Source organism: Apaloderma vittatum, unplaced genomic scaffold, assembly GCF_000703405.1.
Source record: "Apaloderma vittatum isolate BGI_N311 unplaced genomic scaffold, ASM70340v1 scaffold5679, whole genome shotgun sequence".
NCBI classification, from domain to species: domain Eukaryota; kingdom Metazoa; phylum Chordata; class Aves; order Trogoniformes; family Trogonidae; genus Apaloderma; species Apaloderma vittatum.
In genome coordinates, this window is record NW_009733532.1 from 30,641 (window position 1) to 50,272 (window position 19,632).

Consider the following 19,632-nt stretch of genomic DNA (forward strand, 5'->3'; position numbering starts at 1 on the left):
TTGCTCTCTGGCCTTGAAGCCTTCTCTTTCATTTGAACACAGATTTCATCACTTTGTCACGTCAGTAGTAACAGAAGTAGTAATTAATGCAACGCAAGTTGCAGTGCAGTCTATTTAAGGCTGCAGAAATTGGAACTGGTCCTGCGTACTGAAGGCAGGTCTAACCAGCAATGCAAGTCCTGCACTGAGCTGCCTGCTCATTTCCTCACAGAAGAGAAAGTGCTGGATTGAGCAGAGCACCCACACTGCTCATGCACTTACGGAGCAGCAGAGCAGTGGAAACGCGCAGTCGGCCAACAAGCACATCACACGCTTGTCTGAACACGAGATGAAGCCTTGGTTTGTAAACAAAAAACCTACTAATTTCTCTTGAGAAGGTCTTAGCTGAACTTCCATTTCAGTCAGCATTTCCCATCTGTCAGCAAATATTTTTACTATTGTGTCAAAGGAATATATTGATCCTACTGAGGGCTGGCTTTTTATTGTTATATTTTATGAAGCGGAGTGTCCAGGAGGATGCAGAAATGGAGGATTTTGCAATGAAAGACGTGTCTGTGAATGTCCAGATGGATTTTACGGGCCTCACTGTGAGAAAGGTAATTTTTAAAAAATCGTCTCAACTGTTATTGTCCATGTTCTAATGGAAACATTGCTTACAGGAAATTGTTTTCTCCCTAAGAGATTGCTTTTAACAAAAACTGACACAGTAGTTAAGTGATCCTTAATCACAGGGAATCATCTGGCAAAAAGATTAAATAAAATTCTTCTGCTAATGAGGACTACCCAGGAAACAAAGCACAGAACTTCAGTTGTTCTGCATTTGTTTATTTGGAGCTAAGATCGAATTTGGAGGCAGGCTAACAGCAAAAATGGAAAGATGAAGGAAAGAGTCTCCTTTTCCGTTCCATTAGGGACTAGTAGCTGCAAACAACATTTCTAGGTGTGAAGGACCAGGAAACTGGTGTGACGTGGCGAGGAGACTAGCTCTTTTTCCTCACTCTTCCTTTGTCCTCCCCCAGTGGCAGACCTTCCCAGGGGAACCCGAGATGGAGCACACCATCCCCGTGAACATCCTATTCCCATGCTAATCCTTCACTCCAGATGCTCTGGCTACCTCCAGAATGTTAGGTACAAAGGATCAGGGACTGTTCTCTGGCCTGGAGATCAGCTGATACTGTGCAGCTTACATTTGTATGTTTAGTAAACACTCCTACCCTCGAAAAACCCTCCCTGCTGGGAGGAGCCCATGGCCGCTGCTCACCTCAGGGCCATGCCCGAGAGGGTTTGCCAGTCAGTTGGGGCCAAAGCCATGCCAGAAACAGCATCAACAATTTAAGGAGGAGGATGATCCTGTGCCCCCACATGGCCCCATGCCTGGGTGCTGTTTAACTCACTGGTATGGACCCAATCTGGTTGCATGTACCATTTGTGGGAACCACTAAATGAAGCATTGCCCCCCTGACATGCCTCCCTGGAAGAGCCTTGTGGGGTGGCCACAACTGCAGAGAAGTCTTGGGAGAGCACAGGGACTCTGGAGAAGGTTCATGGGGAGCATGCAGGACAGTTTTGCCACCAAACCTGGCTACACAGCAGGCTTCCCTAGCCTAAATTAGGTAGCCGTGCTTATGCTCAGGTGTGCACATCTGAGTTCATTGTGAACCTGTGCCTGGGAACCCCACCGAATTACCGACACCTCTGAGCACACGCCCCAAAGAGAGAGTCACGTCTGCAGAGCTGCAGCACCAGCTGCAGCACCAGAGTCCAGGTATAGAGAGGACTGGTCTGGGGAGGCTTCATATATCCAGAGGATGTAGGTGTGCATTTTGCTCTCCCCTGTTCGGAATTCAGCTGCACAAGAGGCAATTTCTGCTTACATATGGAACCAGATTTGAACTTAATTTAGTCTTTGCTTCTTTTGGTACTACGATACACAAATTGCTGCATACCAACCAGACGTGTAATTGATATCAGCCCCTAAAAAAGGTGCTCTGCAAAGGTGACTTATTACATGCAGCAGGAGGAAAAGTAGCTTGAGGAGTCAGTGTGCCATGTATTTACACAGCCAGCTGCTGTCACACCAGTGATGTTTTTTCTGTTCTTCCTGCTCCTCAGCGCTCTGTTCCCCTCGCTGCATGAATGGTGGGCTCTGCATTACACCCGGACTCTGCATCTGTCCCCCGGGGTTCTACGGCATCAACTGCGACAAAGGTAACTGCCTGCCAGCCAAAACCCCCCAGGCTCCGTATCCAGCAGCTCTCTCTAACTGCATTAGTTTCTCTCTAGGAGTGTGTTTTGGAATGTCAGACAAGTGGTGAAGTAAGTAAATTTTAAAACTTTTGAGATTCTTCAAATAAGTGCTCTAGCACAACCTGGCAGCTGCTGGAAGAATGTAGGGATTTGCAGTGCTTTCACAGCTGGATGTGCAGGCATCCATATACGCCAGCTAGGTAATTGCTTTAGTTGGTCCACTGAAAGCTGTGGGACCTACCACAAAATTCACTTATATTTCTGGCCTAGGAGGAAAAAAAATCTATTAGAATTCTAGTTTCCTGGAGAAAAATTAGTTCTACTAATTATTCAGTACATTAATTTCCTGCTGCATCTGGGCACATGAAAAAATAAGCAGGCTATTCATTTTTTTGTTACTGCATTATGACTCAGAGAGCGTAAAAAGAGCAATCAATTGTTCAGAACAGTAATTTGGAACAGTTCAAGCTACCACACAGAAAAAAAATTAGAGTAGTTTCCTGCAGAAATCTAGCTGACCTGCTCATGCAGAGCAGATTACAGAGCATCATGTGCATTTATGGTTGCAGAACTATATGAAGTAAAGACTAAATGCAAAAGGTCCTAGCAGGATTGCCAGCAAAATAATGGGAACTTGCCTAGGCCTTTAGGTATGCTTGCTCAAACTGTTGTTGTAAATGTCCTTCTGACTTGTATCTAACTCTTGATGAGACTTTTACCACATTTAAAAAATGTTTCAAAAGCGCACTGTAGTGGAATGCTCACAGTGTCTTGAAGGATTAATGTGAATCCCAGCTGTTTGGTGAAAAGTCAGGTCTGACACAATGTAAGTAATTTGGCAGGTGACAGACACAGCATTTGCATCTATGTCACCACACAGCAAAAACGTACAAAGGTTTCTTTCTAGTCAGGGCATTAATTGAGAACTGTAGTGAAGCAACCGCTTGAAGAAGTAACTTCCAGTCCTAGGTTGTGCTCCTTTTATCAGACATTGTCATTTTCAATAGCAATAATGCCTTGATCCTTCAACAAGCTTTACGTGTGAGGGTTGATAAAGATGTTACACAACTTGTTTCAGGGATCTCATTGCTGTATTGTTCACTTGCTTCTTTCTGTATTGACTTGGGGGTGTGGCCGTGTAAAGCATTATGTAGGAAAAACCGTGTTTCAATCTTCCTCTGTAAACCAGATATAAAGACGTTAATGTAACTCTTAAACCTATTCAGTGTTTATGATGAGCAGCAGAAGACATTATGGCCAAGTCAGACTTGGTTTATCCCTGTTTTATTTATTTCAGCAAACTGTACAACAACCTGTTTCAATGGAGGAACATGTTTCTATCTGGGAAAATGCATTTGTCCTTCGGGCTATGAAGGAGACCAATGTGAAATTAGTAAGTAGCATCTCCATGTGCTGGCTTTCACTTACATCAGCTTCCTCTGCATCAGTGTCTGAATGATGACATGCAGACAGTCTGCCTTTGCTGGGCTCTCAGCGAGGGTCTCACACGGCCGGCTGTGGCCCTCAGAGAGTCGGATGCCACATGCTCCGAATGAGTTTCCTACTGATAAGTTTGACTCATTGCTAGACCATCTCATCCCCTAACTTGTTTTGGTTTTACTAGTAACAGGGCGAGGCAACAACCTGCAGGCAATACTCTGTGGCAGACAGATGTGCTGCTGTGCCAAGCCTATGTGGAGCAGCTTATTTTCAAATGTTACAGCAATTTGCACTTGGACACAGTAGATTAGGTTTGAGCCTGTGCCTCTGAAAGGGCTGCCGTAAGCTGGGAATGAAAGGGTTTGGGGCAAAGGGAGGACTGAACCGTAAGAGCTGAGAGCTTTCATGTAGCATATTAAGTTGCATTCACATGGCAACTTGAAAATCTGTGTCACAAACATCAAAAAACTTGGTATTTTCAGAAGTTTAGCATCAAAGCAATTCAAAATATGTTAGCTCATGGCTAATATAAGTGTGCTGTGTAAAGCTGGGGGTGGAGATGTGGTGAGGCTGGAACAAACCTGGGAGGTCAGCTGTCAAGTATTTGATCTCACTAAAAGAAGGGTTTTCTCACAGCTCTGTTAAATTGGATTAATTCTATAGTTCCCCACACTTTAGAATGGAATCTGAGTGTTTCAGTTTTGAGAACGTATGCCTGAGACGTTCTTTCTGGGCTTAAAGCTTCTAAGAGGATGTTGTGCAAGGAGCTTCCCTTGCTGTAAGTAATCTCACTGATGTTCCCCAGAACCTTCACCAGGGCACGGAGAGCAGCATTTGGTCTGGGATATGTAAGAGCTGGTTTCTTAATACGCATCAGCAGAGACAGGAAATTTGTGTCGCCATATACTTTGGAAACACCTGGAAAAAAACTCTAACGTGCTGTCAGGCAGTACAGGACCATAAATGAATTACTGTGCAAAGAAAGAACACGGATACCGTAAGATCTACATGTTGCTCAGGTTTTCTGTGTAGACACACAATAGATGTATGTAAATATTTCACCATACCCCTATGCATTACAAGGCATTTTGCAAATCTTTTTTCTTTTAATCTCATCAAAACTTAAGCCAAACAGAAGCAGCAAAGCTTTATTGTTATTAAATTAAGAAAGAATGCACTTCACTAGAAAGTCAGGTAAGATATTGGCAAGAACAACAGTGTGGGTTTCCATTGAATTTACCTTTGCCTAAATCAAGTTCAAATTTGACACTCTAACAGAACCCCATCTTTTTTCAGTCCCCAAGAAGTCAACTTTGTTGATACTTCCCAGATGATGAATAAGGTTTGGTTCAAAGTTTGAGAAGCATGTATTTTATGTCGGCAGTGGGGTTTTTTGAGAAGAATTCTTAGAACTGATATTACAGTCTGTATAATTAAGGGTAATCTGTTTAACTGATCTGTGTGAGAGGCTCAAGCTCTTTGTTGCCTACTGCTGCCCAGGACAGATGCTTCTTGTAAAGGCTTACCTGTGCAACTCAAATTAAAGACAGTAAAATACAGACAGTAAACTTCTTCCTGTACACAAAAAAAATTAAAAATCAGGATCACAGTATGCTAAGAGCTCAACTGGAATCGTGTCGATGAGAACAAGGAAAGCTATGCACTTGCTTTGGCTTTTGTAAAGCTGGGACGGCAATTGTTAGACTGTGATTGATGGCTGCTACCACCTCTGGGGACTGCACCAGTGCCAGCACAGCAGTGGAAGACTGCAGGAAGTGCTAGACAAGGCTTAGAAACACCAGAGGAGAAACACAACGCAGCCTCTTTTCTTAGATCCAAGGCCAGCTACATTCAGTTGTGGGAGTCCTGAAATAACAAGGGGAGAAAACCTTTCAATAGGCAGAAAGCCATCTTCTGAAAACCGCTAAGTCCTTTCTTTTTTCTTCTTTTAAAATATTGTTTAAAGATTTTGAGTGCTTGTCTAATAGTTGAATCACTCTGTAAGATTCCTGGGAAATGTACTGGGCCCAGTCTACAATACTAATAAGCATTCACAGTCTTGCAGATTTCTTCTAGCTATAGTTATAAATTGTCTCTATTTGGTGTTTCAGTTTGAGTCCAGAGAGTTTTATTTTGTTTTGGATTCCTCCCCTATTTGTCACCAACTGTTTTGTTGATTTTTCCATTTCTCAGTCAATAACAGAGAGAGTTTTTACTCTTGCCTTCATTCTGTGAAAGTATCCGAGTCCAAAGTTAACTGAGTTGTGCTGAGCCAAATGCTTGTCCAGTGCAACTCTGTGGAAGTTGGTATCAGACTTCTTGACCCGTATTCTCCAGATTTACTTCAAGAACTAGGTAAATTCATGCATTTCCTTAGCATTGCTTCTTTTGGTCATTAATTACTTGGGATCCACATGCTTGTAGATTAGAATACCTACAGGTTCCCTCTCCACAGGCTTCTGTGGGGAAATTGTGCTTTTGCAGAAACTCTCCTTAGCACATTTTATTCCGTCAGCTGGTTATGAAGCTTGTTTCAGGGCCTTATGAACAAATGTTTCTTTTATATTGATGATACACACACAGGCATCCCAGAAGTCTGCCGAGGCTGAGAGCTGAGCAGGCACTGGCTGGGCTTTTGAGCTCCCAACGGGGCTGTCTCTGGTCAGGAGGTGAGTGCATTTGCTGAGGTTTTCAGCACAGCAAACTAGTGTTGATCCTTACATTATCATGTTGAGGTCTCAGTTAACATCCTTTTTTTAAAAAAAAGGAAAGGAAAAGAAGCAGTTTGCTGCCTCAGATTCAGGTAGATAATTCAGTGCTAAATCTAGGAGGGGGGTGCTTTTTTCCAACCCTCTTTTCTGAAGAATCTAGAAAATATTCTGGGATTAGAAAAGATGAAAAAAGGTTTTGGACAACAATGAGAAAAGCTGCACTGGTCCATATGGCCACCGAGTAGGTGAGGGACTGAGGATGTAGTTCCTGCTAGGGGTGAGTGAAGACTTAATTAGTTCAATAATCCAGACAATTTCTAACAAGGGATTAACAGTATGGTGATGGGAAACTTGATGTCAAGTTTGAGAAAGGCCCTTGGTGTGAATCAGGCCCAGCAGGAACTTGAGTATGGATCTCCTCCACCAACGTGATCGTCCTCCATCCCAGGCAAGTCAAACCTTCCTACAACAGTGCCATCAGACCCAGCCTCTTCCTTTGGCAAAGCATGAACGTGAGGGAAAGTAATTTCCAGACCAAAAGCCTTGAAATATGTCTGCCAGTTCTAATTACTGCTACCAGACATGCTCTGTTCTTTGCAAACAGGGAAGAAGGACATGCTTTTTTTAATGAGCCTTTGGTTTCTGAGCTGTGGTGTGCACAGCCCTCATTGCAGCACCCACAGCACCCTGCTGCTCCACAGTCTCTTGTTAGAAGCCAACAGGCCCAGCCAAACTGTTGTCTGCAAGTTACTTCCTGAGCATCCTATTGCTTAAAATCTGTCTCAGAGGCCACCAGATTTTCTTCTGCTCATGCTCCCCGGGTATGGATCCCACTCTGGAAACACCAAGTCGGGACAGCGCTGCCACCATCGTGAAGGATAGGGAGAGCAGGAGGCAATAGTGATGGGTCACACAGGGTTGCACACTCTGCAGAGTCTGAGCGGCTGAAATCTGGGAAAAAGCTGCATGGAGTCATGGACTTTGGCCGTGCCGATTGTCATATCTTCAAAGCAGAAGAATCCATATAAATTGGAAGCACAGACTTGCAGCAAAATCTTCCTGATAGATCCATAATCTACAATCTAATACCAGGATCTGATGAGGTTTTTTGGGTACAAATCAAGCTTCTGAGACACTTACCTACAGTAGATGCAGGGAACTAAGACCATTTTTTCCTGTCTTCAATTTCTAGGTAAATGTCATCAGCCCTGTCGAAATGGAGGCAAATGTACTGGCAAGAACAAATGCAAGTGCTCCAAAGGCTACCAGGGAGACCTGTGTTCAAAGCGTGAGTACCAAAGCCACTCCGTTGGTCCTTGTTGTTAGAGCATCGAGCTGGTTGTACAGTGCCTTTTTTCATAATGTCAGCAGTAATTTTATGTTGTCATAGTATTTCAGGTTAATTTACTTCCTGGACATGCAGAATACACAAGACTTTAGGGAATTATGAAACCAGAAATGTGGGGTTTTTTGCAAAAGCCTCCCCATATTCTCTTCTGTGCTCTGAGTTTCTATAGAACAGCAATGTGTCAGCTCAGTAGTAACAGTTTGGTAACAGAGAAGTGCTTAATAAAATGTCAATATGTTGCAATGTTAAAGTCCAACAAGAGCACTTTGTGAGAGGAGACTACCTTTCTTCTCCTGCTGGTTCTGGTGGACACTCAGCTCTGCTGCTCTGTCTCCTGCTCTCTGCCAGAGACTGAGACAGACCTTGCAGGTGAAGGGGGGATGTGAACTGTTTTGGGGCTCTGCACATGCTCAGTGCAAAAGCACAGATTTACTGGGAGAGCCCCAGCCCATGCCAGGATCAACCCATCATGAGGAGCAGCAGGGAAAGCAAACATGCAACTCTGGATGGAATGTCAGTAGGTCAGGTGTATGCACTCGCTTTCTTACAGCTGTCTGCGAACCCGGCTGTGGTCTCTACGGCACCTGTGCTGAGCCCAACAAGTGCCAGTGCAAGGAAGGCTGGCACGGGAGACACTGCAATAAAAGTAAGTGAGAGACAAACCACAAGTGTCTATATCGGGGCACCTTAGACATCTGATGCTATACAGAAATGACTGCTTCCAAGAGCCTTTCCAGCATCATTAATGATACTGGCACTCCTTTTTTTTTCCCTCTAATCTTTAATCCAAACAATAAAGCTAAGATTTTCAATATGCTGTCATTTTAACTACTTAAATAAAACTCAGAGGTGCTTGAGATTGTTTTACCAAGATCACTCTTGTATAAGAAATTCCAAAATCTGATGTTTTCTAGATGACCTTGTGATTTCTAGATGACCTTACAACGTCTTCTGCTATGGAAGAGATCTAAAGTCCTTTAGTATTGCTTGGTAATGCCAGCTAGCTTTGAAATGTTGGGTAGGCATTTTTAGAAATAAAAATCTATCAGGTTTTAAAGCTGACTAAAGCTTAAAAAAAATGAAACATCCTTTGGAAACTCTTGGGAAATCTTGAAGAATAATGCAAGATCTAGGCATACTGCCTTGAGAGTTTTCTCCTCTTCCCACCCGTGCTCTACAGACTCCAAAATATCTTGTCACAAAGAAAAATTAACGTCCTCAGAATGAATTTTTCTTGTGCTTATTTGTCCACTTGACACCTATTTAAGAAACCTATCATTTCACTGGGTTGTTTGAAATACTATTGGATGTATCCAGCAAGAACTTCAGATTTAATTTTATATTTCATGCACGACAGTGCTCTAACAGAAGATCTTCAAAAGACATATCTCTTAGAAGATATTAATGTTTATCACTATAAGCTAATGATTCACATTTAATGTTTTAAGTCGATAATAAACTTGAAAAATTCTGCAGCCATAAAACCCACTACTTCGCCATAAGAAATGTGAACCTTATATTGCCCCTTCAACTGAAAATTCATTTTTATTAAATGCTGTTGATGCCAGTGATTTCTATTCCATTAAAATATATTAGAGCAACTATAGTTGTTTCATTAAAAAACTCGTATTATCTAACCAAAACATAAAAATTAGGTTTGGAGAGTCCACTTTGCCGCTGTTAGTTAATGGACCTCTCTTTAAATATTCATGCCATTCTCTGAAGGAGAAATATCATTAACTTAAGTTATAGTTAGAAAAAAGGTACGTGGAAATGAGCAAATACGAACTTCAGTTCATAAGCTCAGTATGAATTTTGTCTTCTTGTCATGCTATTCTTATAAAGGACTCAGCAAGTGAGAAAAAAAAAAGTGTTGTGGGTGACTATCCCCAAAGAAGTAATTACCTGTACAACAAACCCAAAACTCATAAATACCTTGTTATGGGGAGTCAACAGTCACACGTTATTGTCCGCTCCAAGTTTTTCCAGCCTTCATTACTTGAAATTTGGGTACAGTCCTGCTGTATTTAACACTGCAAAACTCTCTTTGTATTCAGCGAAGAAGCTAAGAACAGGCCATTTGAGTAAAATTCACCCCCGTTTTAAATGCCCACATAGGGCTTAAATTCAATATACAGGTGCATGCACTGCAATTCACCCTTTTCAACTAAAATCTGACACCTCCTGATCTTGAGAGATTTATATCTGAGTCTTGCTTCACAATCCGTCAAATGAATGGCTCACTGGTAAAGCTGTTTTCTTAAAAAGAAGTGGTTAAAAGTTTTGAACGGGGAACTCTGTTTTTCAAAGTCGTTTCCATGAGCTTTAACTAATGAGGAAGGTAAATGAAACCATAAAAAATTACAACATAATACTTTGAATTCCATTTTTATTGTTCATTTTCATTTTCCACAACAAAGCAGTGCTGCTAAGCCTCTTTCAGACGGCTTTTTTTTTTTTTCCTCCCCCTGCTAGGTGTTTACTGTCACTGCTGTTCTTGCTCTTTGCATTCAGCCATAAACCAGAGCCAAGCTCAGGTAGATTGTCTGTGGCGGGAGGATGCTTACACCCCTCTTCAAAGCCCATCGCCAGCAGATCGATGTGGCACTCACCCGCCTGGCGTGGGTTGTGCATGTGTGGAGCCAAGACCGGGTGACAGCCTGGGCGTGCTGGTGGTCTCCTGGGCTCCCTGGCGAGAGGAGAGCATCCTTCCATCTTGGCAGCACCTCATCCATCCCAGGGGGAGGGGGGAGCACAGAGAGGGGCGAGCGCTTGCGTAAAAAGCATAGCAAAATCCTTTGTTCAAACGGGGGAGACTGTTTCCATTTGAAATATTAGTTGTGGATCACGAGCCCACTTCTGTGGTTTCTTTTCTCTTAAACCGGATAATTTTCCAGGGTACGGAGCCAGCGGTCTGAGCGCCCTGAGGCCGGCAGGCAGCAAGCACAGGCAGCACACGCCTTCGCCAAAAAGGGCCGAGGAGAGGCATGTTCCACCCGAATCCAATTATATCTGGTGAACTCCAACATCTGAAATGGTTCGTGTTACACAAAGTTCATAGCCTTCATTAACCTCTCATGGATTGAATGTTAAAATGCTGTTCATTGCAGTTAAGATTACCGGCTGGAATTTTATTAGCTTCGTTATAAACCACTGAGCTGATATTTACTATTCCTTTTAAGTTTTATAAATACTTCTATAGCATGCTTTGGATGGTGTTTTGTACTATACTTCAGTTACTTTTAAACTTCCTTCTTTGATTATATAGCGGCACATATTTTCCAAAAATGAAGTAACGGTATTCAAGCAGAAAACCTTGTAGATGCTAACCTGAATCATTTCAATGACTACAGATTTAATTTGCCTAAGATAAAAGAAAGGTACATTTTACATTTTTGCTGTTGTGTTATTAGGTTTTTCCCTAAGAAAAATAAATAAATAAGTTGCCCAGTTTAAAAGCTGAATAATTCAATTCAATGTTATTGTTGGCCTTACCATTTTGCAAAGTACTGTGTATTAAAAATACACTGCAGTGTTGACATTTAACCAACGTAATATATTGTAAACAAAGTAGAACTATAATGTACGAGCTTTCTACACCGGCTTGAAGCAATATAATATATTGTAAACAAAACAGCTCTTATGTAATAAACTTTTTGTACTGACTGTTATGTATAAAATAAAGGTACTACTTTAGTTTTTCGAGTGATACTCTGTGTGGCCTGCTGCGGTCTCATCAGTGCCGGGTTGGGACGATGGCTTTTCTAGAGCAACCTTATAAAATCCTCCTTCATGTCCTTCTTTCCCCTCAAGAAGTGCCAGCCAGCCTCACCAAGTTCACGTGCTTTCTCCATGGCACCTCCAGTACCTGAGATATTCTTCTCCAAGCCTCTGTCTGAACAGATAATAGTCCAGCCCTGGTGATGTTTCCTGTTCAGGAGGGACGCACCCGTGTCGTGTTCAGACTGTAGAAGGTTTGGGTGCTGCCTCTTGCAGTGGTCACGGGCCACAGAGTTTGTTACGTGCTGTGGGTAGAAAGTGATGAGAATGGTTTCTGTCCACGCTGAAGAATAATATCCAACAGATGATTACTGACATTTGCTATACTGCAGTTCTGGGAACCATATTATCTGGGACATAAATAAATAAATGTAGCCTAATTCATGGCATAAAATAATCTTAATGAGTGAGAGGTTTTGAGTTACAAAGGAAAAAGTCTAGTTTATTAACCTGACCTTGCTGGTCTTGCTTAGTCAATGGACACTTAGGCCAAAAGACTTGCTTAGGCCAGAGAGAGGGAGGACAGCTCTCTAGGGATGCATTTGTACATGGTCCTTTGTGTGGTGGGAACATAGATGTTGCTCAGCAAGCCTGATCCAACGGGAGACCAGCCCCGCATCGCCACACGTGGCTGCAGCTCCACAGATCGGGTGCAGGGAGAAACGTGGCTGGGGAAGGAGGGACAGGGCCTGGCCAGCCCCCCATTACACCTGAGACGATAACGAGAAACAGCCTGAACGAGGTGGTTTGGCCACTTGCTTGATCTCCTCCTCTGGGATAGCAATAAAACAGCTCAGGTCTGCTGAAGAACTTCTTAGCATGGATGTCTAGCAGCTTTGCCTGGTGGGCTCCAAAGTGGTTGTCCCTCAGGCTTGTGCCTCCCATGGGACCTCCAGCACTTCTCCGGGACTGGGATGGGGCCCTCGGGTGGCAAAATAGGTGAGCTGGGTTTTTCTCTTCACAGCAAAGGCGGCTGTGGTGCAGGGGAGGAGCTCAGCCTCTGCCCCAGGCTCTGCTCTCCCAAAAGCACCTTCTTCAGATCTAAAGAGAGTGGGAACCAGGTGGCCTGAGGCACAGGGGAAGACATCTAGGTGATGAAAATCCAGGGGAAGTGTTGAGGAAGGAAACATTTTTCAAGATTTTCCTTAAACACAATGAAAGGAGGAGGTTAATATGAGGCTTCTCTGTATCTTCAGGGCTAGGGTGGGCCAGGAGCCTTTTTATAAATGTGATTGTCACATTTGCTAGGTTTTGGCTCTTTCTGTAGCGAAGATTGGCTTGAATGATGGTCACATGCTACAGTAAAAGCACAGAAATTCCTTAGATATTTTGGCTGAACTTTTTCTGCTCCTGTCACTTTCTTAGAAAGTGCTTCCTTAAAAATAGCAAGTGTATTCTTTTATATGGAGTAATTTGTTTTGCTACTTGTTCCAAAGGCACTAAATGCTGCTGCTTTGTTTTTGGAGTTTCACCGCTGATTTTTGGAAAGATCATTAATCATGAGAAGAATATGGTTGGAAAGGCTATGAAAGGAAAAAATATTCCTCAAAGTGCACACTGTAACATAATTCTTTTTCTTCAAAAACATCAACTTTCTACACACAGATTTTCCACTGCTTTGCCTTTAATGTCAGCGTCAGCATGGTTTCCTGTGTAGAGGCAGTTCCTCATGTCAGACAAGTTTTAAGTCAAAGTCCGTGACATCTGACAATGCTAAAAGACATTAACTCCTCAAAAAAAGTCTAGTAGTAAATTGGAAGCAATGTTGCCACTACAAAAAAAACTACAGAATTTATGACTCCCTCTCACTGGACAGGACATATGTGTGTGCCATAGATGAAAATCAGTTAAAGGAAAATAATAAGACAAGTCAAAATATGGATCTACTACAATAGGTCAGACGGAAACTGCCTTTTCACTGTTTGGAAAGTTTGCAGTTAGCCAGAGCAAGATGCCAAATGTTGCACTTGTGAGCAGCAGCTATGAGGTGATTCAAAGTGGTAAAAGAGCATAAAAAGTTAAATTATTGCAGCTCTATCCCAGAAATCCCAATTTAAACAACTGACAAAACTATAGCTTTATAAAGTACTTCTACTAGTGCTTGACAATTTATATATCTAATACTGTCATCCTGCTATTGCCAGGTGTGCACAACAGTTCAAGGGACAAATACATAAGGCACAGAAATAAAGCAGACACAGACACCCTAAGGGCAAACTGCCTTTTTTATAGCGCTGCCATTAGCGAACCAATGCACGTGGAGGGGTTTCTGGTAATTTAGTTTAGGTTAGTATCCTTTTAACTCCAGCTATGCAGCTTGATTTCAAATATATCACTTTTAACACCTCTTAACTTGATTCTCTGGGAGCTGGAGAGAATTTGGACCTTTTCTTGTTTGTGATGCATGTGAACTAGCAGCAGAAGTTTGTTACCATCTGCAAGAGCAAAGCAAGTGCCACAGGGATAGAAGGGGCCGGTGAACACCCGGTGATGCTCACAGGTTGTCTCAGACCAGACCAGCAGGCAGCAGTGGCTTCTGGGACCCTGGCACCCTTTTCTCACGTGGCATGATTGCATGGTCCAGTTCTTCTTCTTCCAGCATCACCTGCATTTCAAGGAATATTAAAGTAAATGAAAGGGATAAAGCAAAAAAATTCAAAGCTGTTCCAGATTACTTGCTGCCTGTAAGATTCAAACTCCAAAAGCCAATCCCAAAGTTTGGCCAGACCTAGTGCTATTAGTTCAAACACTGCAGCTTTGTTTCTGCTGGACAGATTTGTTACCTTTCCTTCCCTCTCACTTCTCTACGTCACCTCTCCTACTGAGTTGCCCACTATGGAAAAAAATCCTACTTGCAGATAGTACTAAGGGAAGATCTGGCAGCAGCAGAGCAGGACCTGCCTGAAGTGGCCTGCGGTTATGCTGGGATTCCTCCAATGCCTGTCCTGCCCTTGGCACTGCGTTGGGGGAGTGTTGAGGCATCCACAGTTTCACAGCAGCTCCAGCTCTTGCAGTCATTTCAGCCCGAGTCTAGAGAAACTGCATCAACCAAAAGTCATAAAGTCATAGAATCATAGAATCATAGAATCATAGAATGGCCTAGGCTGGAAGGGACCTTAGAGATCATCTAGTCCAACCTCCCTGTCATGGGCAGGGATGCCTCTCAATTAGATCAGGCTACTCAAGGCTCCATCCAACTTGGCCTTGAACACCTCCAGAGAGGGGGCAGCCACAACATCTCTGGGCAATTTATTCCAAAGTCTTGCCACCCTTGTACTGAAGAATTTCTTCCTAAGGTCCAATCTAAATCTATTCTCCTTCAACTTAAACCCATTTCCCCTTGTCCTATCAGTGGACACTCTTGTAAAAAGTCCCTCCCCAGCCTTCCTGTACGTTCCCTGAATTCAGGTATTGGAAGGCACCTATTAGGTCCCCCCGAAGTCTTCTCTTTTCAAGACTGAACAGTCTCAGCTCCCGCAGCCTGTCCTCGTAGCAGAGGTGCTCCAGCCCCTGGATCATCCTTGTGGCCCTCCTCTGAACACACTCCAACAGATCCATGTCCCTTTTATGGTGGGGACACCAGAACTGGACGCAGTATTCGAGGTGGGGTCTCACAAGAGCAGAGTAAAGGGGGAGAATCACCTCTCTTGACCTGCTGACCACGCTTCTCTCGAAATATCCCAGGATGCGGTTGGCCTTCTGGGCTGCATGAGCGCACTGCCCTCTCATCTATAATAGGGATTAAATCCTACTAAATCATGTAGGTTTTGCAGTATGAATATGACTTCATGTTCGGTGAGGTGATGAGATGCTGTGATAAGCGAGGTCATACCCAAACATTAGATAATGACCAGAAACACCCTCTGCAGCTCTAAACTGTGCTGACAAGATTGGCCCACGTGATGCTTTAAATGAGAAAGCAACTAGTTAAGAAAAATTCTCAAGTGAAACGAGTTCCAGTTGTTATTTTGTCTTGCAGCTCTCTGATGAGGTGGCTGCTGAGTTACAGGCCAGTAGTTAGTGCTGGCTCCCAGCACCCAGCTTCTGCTGGAGCACAGTTATTTGAACACTCCTTGTTGTCCGGCTGGAGGCAACTTCCCAGCCCAGCCGCACAGGTTTGCTGATGCTCAACACTGACTGAAAGCTGAACTGGGCACAGAACAAACAGGTTAAGAGAACAGGAGGGTCTGGAAAAATGCATGCATGCAGACCTGAGCAGATTTATTGCTTACCTCTGTGGCTTTCTGAAGTTCACAAAGTTCAGATTATATTAATTTAAATGAACCATAATAATTTAAAGTTGAAAAAAAGCACTCTATATTTTTGGCTTAGAACAACATATTCTAATATTTATACTAGTTTCAGAAATTGTATTTTAATCTCTTTCCACATTGCCCATCAGAGGAGAGGAACAGCCTTGTTGCACAAATCTTTCCATGGAAATATGAATTTTTCAGAGGGTTTAGCACGCATACCATATCTGGACAAACCACAGCTCATAAACAGTTCAGGTGCTTACATGGGACATTCTCACAAATCCTTTCTAACACTTTTTTTCCTGATGTATCCTTTGAGGATCTTATGGCTGAGCAAGGAGGAGAGGGCAGTCTGTGCATTAAGGACATACTTTGCAGAAGTGATCTCTCTCCTCCAGCCTAGTCTACAGGGATAAGCTCAAATGTCAGGCATACTCGGTGTCCAGCTGCTTCTGGGGTCATGTGCCCCAAAATGACAGAGAAGCTATGAAATGTGCTGCTGGCTTCAGTATCTGGCCTTGCTGGTGCTCCCTGGGGACACCTTCGGCAGAGAAGAAGGTGAGGCTGCAAATGGGGCCTCACAGTACCCAAAAAGAGAAACCAAAGAGAAACACCTCTTTTCTTTTCTTCATAACTATTTGAATATTTGTCAAGTTGTTTGAAAGAGAAGTCTAAATGTCCTGGGAGAAGGAAAAAGGTCTGTGCTCAAAAGGAGCTGTGCTTCCAAAAGACGTTTTGCCTATTTTAAGTGCAAGTAGATTTTATTGGGTGAAGGAGGTGCTGGCTTGGACTTGCAGTGACACTGTTCTCACTGTCTGCTGGCTCAACACACCCCACAGTGCCTGAAGAGCAGAACACAAAAACAGTGTGGCATGCAACAGCAGCTCCAGTGAGTAACACTGTCCTGTAAACCCACTCAGAACAATGATGGGTTTTCAGATACCCTCCTTCTGGGTCCCTCCTTGTGCAGAATCCACATGTAACAGACACAACAGGGGACTAGCACACTGACCCTTTGCAGTGGAGAGCTAAAAGGCTGCAAAATCAAACTGCAGACTGATGTTTCTTGTATCACTGGGTTTTCCAAAGGATATATTTGAGTGTCACCCCCCTCTTCGTCTCCTCCTGCTTTGCTCAGTGTGACATTCCATCAGCCTGCACATTCAGCAACAAACTGCAGTATCTGCAGCACAATCCTTGATAAGTGATTCTTAGTATACCCTACCCATTGCATCTGCATTGTTAAGAACATAGATCCAGAGTCACTGCACCCAGGCACCACTCTTCCCCAGGCTCCTTTCAGCCATGCCTACTCTACACATGCAGTCCCCATCCTGTCTGGAGTTGCATCTTCGGCTTGCAATAAAGGTGCTTCTATCCATCTGTGCCCTGCCTTAAAGCTTTTTACGTATAAAACATTGCATTGAAAGAACGTAACTTGCACTGTAAAGTTAAACACTCAGGGCAGCCAGATCCAGCTGGCTCTGTGAAGCCCACACCACTCCTCCCAGCATGCACATGCATGTCGCAGTGGTGTCCCTGCTATATGAAGACCCCTCCGTCCCTGAAGGCTGTCAACTTCTGCCTGTGCACACTATGACAATGCAGTTCCTCAGCCCTCTCCGTGGTCTTGTGCATGCAACTTCCCTGGGCCTTCCCTGCATGCTGCCCACGCTCCCCTTTGCAGTGTTGACCACCATTCTGGGACAAGCAGATACATGTTCTTCACTGCATTCTATATTCCCCATAAATTTCATGAGAATCACCTAACAAAACTGGTGAGGAAAAAAAGCACATTGCTGAGTGCCCAACTCTTCATTATTGCCAACTTACCATCCTCAACAGCACACACAGTTTCTTCCTCTCACTTCCCTCTCACCTCCTATTTCCTAGCGCTTCCTCTTCCTACCAGCGCTTTCAGTAAAAGTTCAGAACTTGCTTATCACATACAAAGCACTTGGCGCACTGTTCCCAAGCCAGCCTCATGCCGATACACCTCCCTTAACCAGCATGCTCCAGCTATGCTGGTTCTGCCCGCCCTGCGACCTCAGCGAGCCTCGCCCGAAGGCAAGGGCCAGCAGGACTCCATTAATTCTCCAGCAGGCGATATTTGTAAAGGCCACTCCACACTGTTTGTGCCTCCTGCATCACGTTTCAGCATCTTCTGGGTTATCCATCACACTCAGCTTGCAGGAGCCTTGCCCAAACGGAGCACTCCACAACCCTGGGCTGGCATTTTCCTCAGTCCTCATACTACTGATTACCAGACTTTGTTGGACAAACTTGGCTACTGCGTGAACTCCTTGTGAGCTGGACTGTGGCTTGCTTCAAATTAGGCTAATCCATCTGAAAGTCCAAGTGCTTAATTAAAGTCCTGGCTGTTTTCAGCAGGCACAGTTCAACCCTTCAGCAAGAGGATGGTCACTATGGATGCCACTTCTTCGCTAGACCAGGTTGCTCAAAGTCCTATACAACCTGTCCTTGAACACTTCCCTTGAGGCAGCATCCAAAATTTCTCTGGGCAGCCTGTTCCAGTGCCTAACCATCCTCATGATAAAGAATTTCTTCCTAATATCCAATCTAAATCTCGTTCAGTTTAAAACCATTGTGCCTTGTCCTGTCACTACAGGACCTGGTAAAAAGTTTCTCTTTGTGTTTCTTGTAAGTCCACTTCGTATATTGAAAGGCTACAATGAGGTCTTCCTGAAGCCTTCTCTTCTCCAGCCAGAACAACTCCAGCTCTCCCAGCCCTTCATCAAATATTTGATTTAGGCTTTTTCCCTCTACTACAACTTCCTTTTTTTTGATTTGAGTTAAAACGCAGTAACTTCAAATAAGGAAACAAACAAAAAGTCACGTAGACCCCAAGTAAGTGAAAATCCACGAGAATTACATTTGTTCAGAATTCTCCAGTTCTGGCCTGTTTGGAGGAGCCATTCAGTACTGCAGTAACACCATGTTTAACTCTGCACTTGTCCCTGGCACTACAGTAGCACCACATTTTTGAACATGTTGTGGACCACCCACAAGCAAGAGGAGCAGCAACCATGCGTCCAGCAGAATGCCTGGGATGTTTCCTTGGGGATTCAGGGGACAATAAGAAAATAGCTTATTGGTTAGTGTTTTGACTGAAATTGGTTTTGATCACTCAGACTAGTCTGTTCTGCTTGAGAGAGAGCAGTCTTCTCTGAAGCAAATGAGTAAGACAAACACCAAAGTGAAATGGGTGACCTGTTAAGTACAGAAAGTACCTGAAAAGAGCCATGAGGGTAGTTAAATATTTAGATTCCTGCTCACTTTTTAAGTGGATTTGACATATCCTCATGCAATGGCTCTGACTATGCTGCAGTACTCCATCCATGGCAAAGTTTGTTCTGGAAAAGTTTAACATAAAAGAAAAAGATCTGCTGAACACAATATCTTGGTAGCAAGAGGAATGCAAAATCCCACGTTTCTTTTTAACTCTGCTTCCTCTTCTAGCACAAGCACTGCTTTTGTACATGACCACTTCAGTATTCCAGAAAATAGAGAGGGAATAATTACAGGGGGAAAAGTGGCTAATTGGGAGGTATGCTTTGTCTATCCTATCCAGCGTAAGTAAGGCCCCTAAAAGATAGGCCAATGAATGTCTCTTTGAAATGATGGGGCGGGGGGGGTTTAAAACCTTGCAGGCAGTTTACAGCAATTATAACTTCATCCGTTATTAATGCCACCTTCCTATCCATTGTGTAGCACTTCACTCAGGCTTCCTTCTCTTACAAACAAACAGTGACACAACAGTGCTATTTCATATCTCCGAAGTTCTTATTAGAGGGAAATGATTTTGCTGTGAAACTGGAGTGTAGCTATA

The 19,632-nt window shown here is 43.5% G+C and overlaps 1 protein-coding gene across 1 annotated transcript in view; it reads left to right on the forward strand.

Moving 5' to 3' along the window:
• WIF1 (WNT inhibitory factor 1) overlaps positions 1 to 11,451 on the forward strand; it is a 20,120-nt gene extending 8,669 nt beyond the window's left edge. The window contains exons 3-8 of the mRNA XM_009875939.1: positions 501 to 596; positions 2,113 to 2,208; positions 3,545 to 3,640; positions 7,591 to 7,686; positions 8,297 to 8,392; positions 10,644 to 11,451. Of these exons, the coding sequence (XP_009874241.1) occupies positions 501 to 596; positions 2,113 to 2,208; positions 3,545 to 3,640; positions 7,591 to 7,686; positions 8,297 to 8,392; positions 10,644 to 10,765 (602 nt within the window). The 3' untranslated portion in view covers positions 10,766 to 11,451. The remainder of the gene's footprint in view (positions 1 to 500; positions 597 to 2,112; positions 2,209 to 3,544; positions 3,641 to 7,590; positions 7,687 to 8,296; positions 8,393 to 10,643) is intronic.
• The last annotated feature ends 8,181 nt before the right edge of the window (positions 11,452 to 19,632 follow it).